The sequence below is a fragment of the Pimephales promelas genome, chromosome 4, assembly GCF_988280905.1.
Source record: "Pimephales promelas chromosome 4, fPimPro1.hap1.1, whole genome shotgun sequence".
Taxonomy (NCBI): domain Eukaryota; kingdom Metazoa; phylum Chordata; class Actinopteri; order Cypriniformes; family Leuciscidae; genus Pimephales; species Pimephales promelas.
This window is the reverse complement of record NC_142772.1, coordinates 946,344-958,596: the sequence shown is the minus strand read 5'-3', so window position 1 is coordinate 958,596 and position 12,253 is coordinate 946,344. Positions and strand designations below refer to the sequence as shown.

Below are 12,253 nucleotides of genomic sequence, written 5' to 3'. Positions count from 1 at the left end.
GGGATTGATGGGATGAACGGGACCTCAGCACAGCGGGTCAAGTCGAGCCCTGCAGAGGTGCATGATGGGAGCGTTGGCTCTGGAGATTCATGAGTGCAGGCAATGATGTGCTAATTACAGCTAAACCCGATGCACAAACACACTCGCTACAGGAGTGGCGACCTCTCTCTCTCTCTCTCTCTATAACCAGCACTGAGAGAGTTATCCTGCAGTTCCTCCTCTGGCCACTAGAGGCGCTGCAGACGAGACTCACTCCCATAGACCCGCATGTTAAAATGGCCAAGCAGAAATAAACATGTTTACAGTCTGGGCTAAAAGTGGTTTTGGTCTATATCGCTAATGTTGCCCTTCATGACGACTGTGAGGGGGAATTATTTTATAACTCATCCGTTTAAATTATATTAAGCCCTAAAGTTCTGCATGATTAGGGTGAGTGACAGGTGGATTGCCGCTGATGTCACTTGTCTGCTAGCCTCAGCTAATCCGCCTCGCTGCTCATCTTCGTTTATCCGCGAGTGATTTGATCAAAAGTACAGTAAAAACTGTGAAATATTAAAAAAATATTATTCTATTATTTCTAATAGAATATTAATATATATATATATTAATAATAATAATTCTAATATTATTATTAATAAACATTATTCCAATGTAAATGTGAATGTATAATAAAGTGTAATTTATTCCTGAATCATTACTCCAGTCTTCAGTGTCACATGACCCTTCAGAAATCACTCTAATATGAGGATGCTCAGGAAACTATGATTATTATCAAAATTCATTTTATTGTGGACATTTTACAGGATTCTTTGATGAATAGAAAGTAAAAAAAAACAGCATTTATTTGAAAAATAATCTTTTGTGAGATTTAATCAAATTAATGTTAGTGTCCTAATATTTGTAGTTTTGTCATTTAATGCAGGAAAATATACATTTTACAACTCTTCACCTGTGGATCAACAGTTTGGATCTGTTCTGATGTACTTCCATTGCTAACGTGTTTAGCTTGATTTCCGCGAACGAGCTTCTATATTTAATATTTGCTGAAGGAAACAATCAGCCATGTTAATAATTTGCACCAATCCTCAATGGTGTTTACACACACACACACACACACACACGCAGGCGCGTCCCATAATCCATCGCTGTCCGCCTCACTCCGCTCGGGTCACACAATGTCTGATCACTCGCCCTGGCTATTTCTGTTCCTGTGCTTTTAAGATACAATTGTTTTCCTTTTGTGCATTTTTTTCTCCAGAGCAGTTTTTTTTCAGGGCTTTGCTGATGCATAACAGTTTCCGGTTATTCTTCGTCTCTCCCTCGACCGGGTCGGCTTACAGTGTGTGTGTGTGTTTGTCTCCCCTCGGCTCCAGTGCTCTAGACAGTGACATCACTGAAGCTGAAGCTCCGCCCACTCCGACACAACTTACTTACACTGTGTTTGTGTGTGTGTGTGTACGTCTCCCCTCGACCGGGTCAGCTCCAGCTTATACTGTGTGTGTGTGTGTGTTTTCCCCAATGCATTACTGTAATGGGATCATTTACATAAAAAATGACTCGAAAAAAGATTCGTTCATTTTGATTCGAACTGGAGAGTCACGAACGGTCATCACAGAACAGAGCAAGGCGAGCATTTGTGCTAATTAAACGTAAACTTTTTTATTTATTTATTAAATGAGCGATCGTTTCGCTTGATAAGACCCTTATTCATCGTCTGGAGTCGTTTAAAGCCCTTTGAAGCTGCACTGAAACTCTCATTTGGACCTTGAACCGTTTGGTCCCCATTGAAGTCCATTATGTGGAGAAAATCCTGGAATGTTTTCATCAAAAACCTTCATTTCTTTTCGACTGAAGAAAGAAAGACGTGGACATCTCGGATGACATGGGGGTGAGTAAATTATCAGCAAAAGTTTTTTTAAAAGTGACCTAATCCTTTAAAAAGAAGTGTGAAAAAGAAGTACACTTTCTATTAAAACTTAAATATTTGTATTTACACATGTTGATTGAATAACACACTAAAGTGTGCTTTAATCAACACATCAAAATAAGCACACTTCTTTAAAGCACAACAAATGATTTTAACATAATTATGTGTATTTTATTTCATTACACACCATGATTAGTGTGTCACAACCGCCCTGTTTGTCTTCTCCATTAATCTGAAACAGTAATCAGGAATCTGCTAATATTCAGTTTAATAATGTGCGTCTGACATCCAGCTTATGGACCGTGATAGAGAAGATAATCAAAACCAAATGTTTTAGTTTTTGGCAGAGTATCTGAGGCACTGAACAGGCTCCGCCCTCTTCTGGGAAGGAGGCGGGGACCCAGCAGCTCATTTGCATTTAAAGATACAGTACATGCACGAAAACAGCATGCTAATCCTTCCACCTAGTATATATAATAAATAATAAGTGGGGTATAAACTTATAATAAATGATATTTCGAGCTGAAACTTCTCAGATTTATTCACATGAGATTTATATTACATACTGAATGATTTGTAATGATTTATAATGAACTTATAACTACACTTCACTTAAGTGTGTCAAGAATCACAGTCATGAAAGAGAGCTATCTTTAAGTACTACAGTAAAGTGGCCTTTTATTTCATGAATATTATATGATCTGCAAGTATGTTTGCCTTGAAGATTTAAAGTGCACATTCAGGACAATCAAGTGCACTTATATTTGGTTTGAAGATCTCCTCTGTGATCAGTGTGTTTGAACAAAGCCGTTTCTTTTCACAAAACTCCTCGTGAGGAACAAAACTGGACAGAAAATATGTTTCTCCTTTGTGAAACTCAACTTTATAATTCACTCCAGAAGATTAAGGACAGGACATTTCCACAGCTTTGTGTTGAAATTATTATTATAATCAATTCACTCGTATGGCACAGATGAAGAAACACACCATGAATCATCCGGAAAAAGCCTTTCAGTGAAGCTGATTATTAATCATATAAAGTTTAAACGACATGAAGAGTGTATTTAAAGAGCAAACACACACATGAATGATGACGGCGACACACAAAAGCCTCCTGCGTTGAGTGTTGCATCATGGGAGATGCTCACTAATGCTCAGTGTTGGTCTTTCTCAACCCCACGTGGAGAAACCAGTGTTAGTGACGTTCCTGCTCATACGAGACGTTTCAACATGGGAAATCTGCTATTCATTGTGCTGGACTATTAAACAATCATTTAATCCCTTAAAACTCATCTTTGATCACCAAAATTACATATTTGAAGCTTTTTACCTTGACAAAAAGTGCCTTTAAATGTATTGAATGTAACTCGACACCCTTTCCTCATTTAGTATGCGTGGTTCTATGAATATGCAATTAAGCCCCGCCTCCACTCCCACACTCAGAGATCCAGTGGTTGACGATCACACGTTGATCTGATCCGTCAGAAACACCAGCGATTTCAAAGCGATTTCTTTGGTTCACTGCAGTTTTAAGGAGGAAATACTCAGCAATGCTGTCCACTTATCAACTTAAAAACACCACATAGACACATAAACAACATTAAAAAGTAGTTTTTCCGTACACAAGCTGATCTCTGAGCTGAGTGGAGGCGGGGCTCATTTGCATATTTATAGAACCGCACATACTAAATGAGGCGAGGGTGTCGAGTTACGTTCTTCTTTTTTTATGGAAAACACGCTTAAATATGTCATTTTGATGATCAAAGATGAGTTTTACGCAAGACAATTAATTATTGACTCCACTTAACACACTTAAGTACACATTTAAAAAGTCATTATGTCATAATAACCTTTTAAAGAAGTGCACTTGACGTGTTGACTAACATAACAAAGCACATTAAAAGTACTTGAATATAATTTTAACTGTACTGATATTACATTTAAAGTTTTAAAATTTTAAATGCACTTAACTGCAATTTCATCATGCAAATGTGCAATTAAAAATGCAGTATTTTCAGCAGTATTACACATAAAATGTGCTCGAGTTAAGTGGCTCAAAAACACTCAACTAAGTGCATATAATCCAAAATTAAACTATAGTACATTTTCAGTTCACACTTAAGTATATTACTTTTGTATTAAGTACTCGAACAATGCTAAAGTGGGTGTCTGGTCTGCCAACACTAAACCAGTCTGAACCACTTCATACTGGTCTGAGCTGGTCTTTCCAGCGGCTGGTCTGAGCTGGATTTCTGAATGAAAGCGACTCACGTGTGTGTACAGCAGGTTTAGGATGTGGACTTCTCTCTCGTTGTCCCGGGTGGTGAAATTCGTCCAGCATCCCAGAAGCGTTTCCTTCAGGACGATCCAATCGTTGCTGTTTCCGGGAACATCCTTCAGCTCGCAGATCACACTGGAGTCTAAAGAGAATAAAAGAGTTGAAATCATCTGCGGCCCTGGGGGGAAATATCCTGCCAGCAGCTCATAAATCTCCTCCACAATAAACCATGTGCTTCCTCTGGAGGACACGGGTCACATCGAAAATACTGACGTCCAAATTCATCATAATTGCATATAACCCTAACCCTAACAAATCAAAATCATCAAATTCCTCATGTTCTCTCTTAAATTAAGTCAACAATGAAGTGAAAACAAGTGTTTTAACAGGGTCACGATATTTAGGGCCTAAAGGTGAAATTTTGCATTTAAATGAATTTTCAGTTTCATGCATTTGGATTTCACAGCTTTAACATAAATACGACGCATAAATGACGGGATGCATATTTGTCGTGCATTAATGAAATGAGTATGCACCACATGTCATTTATGCAATGTTAAAAACTGTGGAATCCAAATGCATGAATTTGATATGCATAAATCACATCTAGATGCTAGATTCACTTCATTGATGACTTAATTAGAGAGAAAACATGAGGAATTTGATGATTTTGATTCCTGTAAATTACTATTGTACTCTGATTAATAATGTGGTGTGGAACAATGGACAAATGGAAATCTATAGGGATGCACCAATATAAAAAATGTCCGATTTCGATAACCGATAATTCTACATATTAGAAAGTCGAATAAATGGCCGATAAATCTAAATCTAAATTTTTATATAATGTTTGTGAGCCTGATAACAAAAACAAAAGTTTCCCAAGTAAAATCCATTTCCCAAGCACACAATTATAACAAACTCATTATAATTTTATGTAGCTTTGCATGTTGCACTGAACTCTTTTTTCCTTTTTTTGAGTGATTCTAATTATATTTAAGTAATTCAAACTAATCATGTTGAACAGAGCAAATCTCAAAGCGTCTCAGCTGAAGGAAATGATGCTTATTTATATATTGGCTTAAATAAATCGGCCAAATGTTTTTATCAGGCCGATAATATAAAAAAATGAACATATACATTGGCCAAATGTTTTTTATCAGGCCGATAACATTATAAAATGAACATATTTATCAGCCAAATGTTCTTATCAGGCGGATAACATTAAAAAATGAACATATATAGCGGCCAAACGTTCTTATCAGGCCGATAACATTAAAAATTGAACATATATATCGGCCAAACGTTCTTATCAGGCCGATAACATTAAAAAATGAACATATCGGCCAAAAGTTCTTATCAGGCCGATAACATTATAAAATTAACATATATATCGGCCAAACGTTCTTATCAGGCTGATAACATTAAAAAATGAACACATATATCGGCCAAACGTTCTTATCAGGCCGATAACATTAAAAAATTAACATATATATCGGCCAAACGTTCTTATCAGGCCAATAACAATAAAAAATGAACATATATATCGGCCAAACGGTCTTATCAGGCTGATAACATTATCAGGCCGATAACATTATAAAATGAACATATATATATCGGCCAAACGTTCTTATCAGGCCGATAACATTAAAAATGTAACATATATATCGGCCAAACGTTCTTATCAGGCCGATAACATTATAAAATGAACATATATATCGGCCAAACGTTCTTATCAGGCTGATAACATTATAAAATGAACATATATATCGGCCAAATTTTCTTATCAGGCCGATAACATTAAAAAATGAACATATATATCGGCCAAACGTTCTTATCAGGCCGATAACATTAAAAAATGAACATATATATCGGCCAAACGTTCTTATCAGGCCAATAACAATAAAAAATGAACATATATATCGGCCAAACGGTCTTATCAGGCTGATAACATTATAAAATGAACATATATAGCGGCCAAACGTTCTTATCAGGCCGATAACATTATAAAATGAACATATATATCGGCCAAACGTTCATATCAGGCCGATAACATTATAAAATGAACATATATATCGGCCAAACGTTCTTATCAGGCCGATAACATTATAAAATGAACATATATATCGGCCAAACGTTCTTATCAGGCCGATAACATTATAAAATGAACATATATATCGGCCAAACGTTCTTATCAGGCCGATAACATTATAAAATGAACATATATATCGGCCAAACGTTCTTATCAGGCCGATAACAATAAAAATGTAACATATATATCGGCCAAACGTTCTTATCAGGCCGATAACATTATAAAATTAACATATATATCGGCCAAATGTTCTTATCAGGCCGATAACATTATAAAATGAACATATATATCGGCCAAACGTTCTTATCAGGCCGATAACAATAAAAATGTAACATATATATCGGCCAAACGTTCTTATCAGACCGATAACATTATAAAATTAACATATATATCGGCCAAATGTTCTTATCAGGCCGATAACATTATAAAATGAACATATATATCGGCCAAATTTTCTTATCAGGCCGATAACAATAAAAATGTAACATATATATCGGCCAAACGTTCTTATCAGACCGATAACATTATAAAATTAACATATATATCGGCCAAATGTTCTTTTCAGGCCGATAACATTATAAAATTAACATATATATCGGCCAAATTTTCTTATCAGGCCGATAACATAAAAAAATGAACATATATATCGGCCAAACGTTCTTATCAGGCCGATAACATTATAAAATGAACATATATCGGCCAAATTTTCTTATCAGGCCGATAACATTATAAAATTAACATATATATCGGCCAAACGTTCTTATCAGGCCGATAACAATAAAAAATGAACATATATATCGGCCAAACGTTCTTATCAGGCCGATAACAATAAAAAATGAACATATATATCGGCCAAACGTTCTTATCAGGCCGATAACATAAAAAAATGAACATATATATCGGCCAAACGTTCTTATCAGGCCGATAACATTATAAAATGATACCGATATGGTGGCAGATATATATCGTGCATCCCTAGAATCTACACAAAGGCTTTAAGCGCTTTAGGTGCACAAAATGTCATCTAAAAGGATCTAGAATGAGGAGAATGGAGCTTTGAATCATAAAGCGTATTTATAACAAGCGGTGGTTTTACATAAAGGCTCAGATTTAGAGTTACAAAAAAGCAATATGTTGATAATCAACAAAACTGTCATTTATTTATGTGATTAACTTGATTTTATTTCTTGTGTTTCCTGAACATATCCCAATGTTCTCCTCCAATAATAGCTGTTATTTATTTCGACATATTTATTTATTTTGTTCAGCAGGGAAGCATTAAATCTATAGTTACAAAAGATTATACTTCAAATAAGCACGGTCCTATTGAACTTTAAATAAAATGTCACAGTTTCCACAAAAATATGACGGTTCAACATTGATAATAATCAGTCATTTTTCTTGAGCAAAGCTTTTTTAAATTAATGTGTCTTTAGTGACTCAGGTAAACACACTTTCTGCTCTTTTACTGAGGACAGAGTGGAAGGAAATACAGGAAGCTTCAATAAGGACAACAGGAAATGACATGTTTAGGCGTCAAGCCGATGGTGACGGCAGTCCAGGCTTTGTCTTTGTCTCAGTCAGTCTGGGTTTATCGTGGAGAAACACTGTAAATTTAGATAAAAATATCTAAACATCTTTAGCTTCATGTTCCTGGTAATCTTGAATCAGAATCAGTTCCTCTGGCAACATCTCTTCTCTTCTCTGATGACGAGGGCGGGGCTTTAAACATGAGATCAGCCAATAGCAAACCACAACCAGCCAATCACATCCATAGATACATCAGATCAAGCAGTGCTGACGTGGAAACATTGTGCGATGAATCAAAAAGTAATAGATGGCTTTAAGTCCACAAATCTGCAACATTCACCATGGAATTAATGTAGTAACACTCACCAATTGTGATATTGTGGCAGAAATAGTCAAATGCACTATATAATATCATATTTAAATGTTATTTTGAATGTGATGACCAAACAAAAATGTGTTTATCCTTCAAAGATTGTTCCCATTTATAACTAAAATTCACTTATTTATAAATATATATATATATATATATATATATACTGAAAAAAATGTGGAGTAGGATTTACTTGAAAAAAGCTAGGCAACTTTTTCCACTCAGAAAATGCTAGTAAATTTACAAAGATTTGCCAAGTAAAAACCTAAACATATTTATCAGTAGCTTTAATTAGACATCTTAAGTTAAAATTTACTTGAATTATGGAATTAAGTAAACTTTAATTTAGTTTAGTGAAAGTAACAAAGAATATAAGTAACTTGGCTAGTATAAGGTTGATTAATATCAATTTAGTTGTAATTTCCTTTGAATTACATTTCACTCAAACAATTTTATTGAATTATACCAGTCATTTATAGTATGTGTTTTACTTAGTCTATCTAAGTAATTTATACTTCATCATGTCAGATGTTAAGCATGATGTGAATGCAAAGACCTTAATACTTGGTAGACAATACACAACGACGGTAACATTTGATGGATCGTTTTTGTGTTTGAATGTGTCATTTTGAGCAGAAAATGTCCTCAAAATGTCACAAAATGGCAAGTTACTAATCCTGACAACAAAAGCAATGACAAAACAGTGTAAATGCAGCTGGAAAACAGTGAAAAATGAACCTCATTAATTATTCAAGGTCCAGTGCATGATGGGAACCCCAGTATCAGAAAAGTCGAGCAATTTTTACTTTATTTTATTGAGTTCATATTTATGCTTTCATTTCTACTCGCTTGAACTAAGTACTGATATGGGATTTACTTAGTGTTTTTTTTTATTCTTGCCTGAACTCACTTTTTCTTGTAAATTACATTGGGTTTTTTTCAGTAGTATTTACCTTACCAAAAAATAATTTTTTTCAGTGTATATATATATATATATATCATTGTAACCAGTGGGTGGCTGCAGAGGACGATTGGTTATTTTAGATATATTTTCACTTGTTCTGATTTTTAAGTAATATTAAAAGGTTAGTTCACCCCAAAATGAAAACTCTGTCAGTAATTACTCTCCTCATGTTGATCAACTGATGACTTTCGTTCATCTTCGGGACACAAATGAAGATATTTGTGATTAAATCTGAGAGCTGGATCACTCCTCCACATAAGGGATTGAAACTTGCCGGCCGAGAAAGTTATTAAAGACATCGTTAAAATAGTCCGAGTGACTACAGCGGCTCAACTTTAAATTTATCAAGCGACGAGAATACTTTCTGTGCACAAAAAAACAAAGAAAAATACAGACTTTATTCAACTCTTCATGTTTTCTTTGCGGGCCTCGAGTGAGTTCTCGTAGTGTAACAGCGCAGCGCTTCAGTGTAAGATTTGTTATCACAACATATTTTCTTTTGTCAAATCAACTTTATAATAATAATTGAGATAACTTATTATTTTGAGTTTCTGATGATTAAATTAATCCAGTTCAATCAACTTAGAATTTTAAGGCAAGCAACCCAGGTTACTTACTTTGTACTTTTTTAAGTTAAACCAACAATATTTTTTTACAGTGTAGTAATCACAACATTTTTTCTTTTGTCAAATCAACTTTATAATAATTTATTTAGTTGAGATAACATATAATTTTGAGTTTCTGATGATTAAATCATTCTCCTTCATTGTATTAACTCACTTTTTCCAGTTCAAACTTAAAATTTTAAGGCAACCCAGGCTACTTACTTTTTTAAGGTTAACCAACAATATTTTTTTACAGTGTAGTTCACAACATTTTTTCTTTTGTCAAATCAACTTAAATAATTTATTTAGTTCAGATAACATATTATTTTGAGTTTCTGATGGTAAATTAATCTCCTTCATTGTATTAACTCACTTTTTCCAGTTCAATCAACTTAAAATTTTAAGGCAACCAGGTTACTTATTTTTTAAGTTAAACCAACAATATTTTTTCACAGTGTACGCATCACGAACACATGACCAGCGTCGGCCAATAGTGAGCCTGCGTGTGACGTACAGTTACACTACAAATAATGCTCCTAACAGGCTACAGCGCTAGCAAGTTAGCAGGTTAAAGTGAAGTTAGTCTGGAGCCCTGCGTCTCGATGTCAAACCACACTTATTAGACGAGACTGCTAACGACTCCTCTTCAAACATCCAGAGAGACTGACATTCATACGTATATCAGTCCGACTCGTGGGACGTAAACGGTGGCCCGGAAATGCCAGCGCTTTCACTAAGCGGTTCTGTGTTAAATGAGCTATACGCCGCGGCTTTATCTGCTGTCATCAGAGCGGCGGCGAGTCGTTCCCACGCGATCAAACGCTGAAGACGCTCAAATAATGTCCCGCCATCCGTCCGTCACAACGACTCCTCGTTTGTTTTCTCTATGCCCTCGTGTGTGTGTGTGTGTGTGAGAGGCTTCATTTTGACCCTCAGGCCACACACACACAAACTCGCACACACTCTTACAGGCACTCTTACTCGCGCACACACACACTAATGCACACACACATACACACGCATGCACACACAGCTCTCGCCAACTGGGTGAATAATATCAGGGCGGCTCACCGAGGAATTGCTTAAAACTGGAAAACACACACACACACACATCAGTCGGACACAAACAGATGAATTTCATTTCTAGCATTAGAGAAGGTCTCGAAATCAATCCGAGTAGCTGTCCTGAAGCTTGTCCAGACCAAGGTTATTATAGCTTTGCATTTTTTATTAGTTTTTATTTTTATTTCGTTTTGAATTTTTGTTTTCAAATTCAGTTTAGTTTTAATTTGTTTTAAATGTGGGTTTTCTAGTTTAGTTTAGTTTCCATTTTTTGAAAATGTTTAGTTTTTATTAGTTTTAGTGTTAGTTTTAGTCTTTTTTGTAGTTTGGGTTATTTGTCAGGGGCAAGGTTGAAAAAGGTCAGAAAAAGAATTGTGTAATAATAACTCAACAAAAACATCATACAATTTTAGAAATATCTATTCAATATTAAAACCAGTACATAAAATGTAGCCTACAATGTGAAATTCCTTTACCGTACCAACAATCTATATATCTTCTATATATATATATATAAAAATCCCACAGCTTTACATGCAGGTTTTAAATAACGTTAAAATGAAAGACATTGACAAAGACGAAAACTAAGGACATTTGCTCTATAATTTTATTTTATTTTAGTTAGTTTTGCAAACACACATTATAGTTTTAGTTAGTTATAGTTTTTTTTGTAATGGCTCGTTTTTATTTTTATTTCAGTTAACGACAATGTTTTTTCCCATCTAGTTTTCGTTTTTTCGTTAGTTTTCATAAACGATTATAACATTGGTCCAGACATCACATGATCACACTAACAATCCCACAGGATCCTTTACTTCCTCAAGCAGGAACTAATGCCAAGCGCCTGCGTTCTTCGTCATTTCCGCAAAACTTTAAAGAATATTCGGTTGTATGAATATGAAAACTAGTCTAAGCAAAATATATTATCCCATATTTAAGTAATATATCAAAAGAAAGAACAGAGCCTCTGCTTTTAAACCAAAATATTCAAGCTTCACTCGTTCTGTTTTATTAACACTTATTAACGAATAAACAAATAAACCGGAAAATCCCGTTTCTGCCCAAGACTTCATCCGGATGGGCGGAGCCTAAATTGAACATCAGCGTTGGTTGGTGAGTATATGAAACGTGTCAATCGTCAGTCGGCCAGTACTATTTTCTTCATTTCTATTACAGTTTTTTCCAATTGCTAACACAGTAAAATGACATGCACAGCACAATTCTTTAAACGGACACACAGAGAGCAAAACTTCTTCTCAAGTTTCCAAAACTCTGCTTTACACACATTTTGCCCCTTTTTAAATGCACTGAACACAATTCTCTGCATAAGACACAACAATCTGACACAAAGTCACATGTTTGCTATTTCAAAACACTACCATTCAAAATGACACTTCAATCAGGATGTAAGCACTATGAAAACTA

The 12,253-nt window shown here is 35.1% G+C and overlaps 1 protein-coding gene across 1 annotated transcript in view; it reads right to left on the bottom strand.

Moving 5' to 3' along the window:
* The window catches only part of eng (endoglin), a 46,060-nt gene that overhangs the window by 23,500 nt on the left and 10,307 nt on the right, over positions 1–12,253 (bottom strand). Inside the window, exon 3 of the mRNA XM_039662410.2 lies at positions 4,199–4,347. Within this exon, the coding sequence (XP_039518344.2) occupies positions 4,199–4,347 (149 nt within the window). The remainder of the gene's footprint in view (positions 1–4,198; positions 4,348–12,253) is intronic.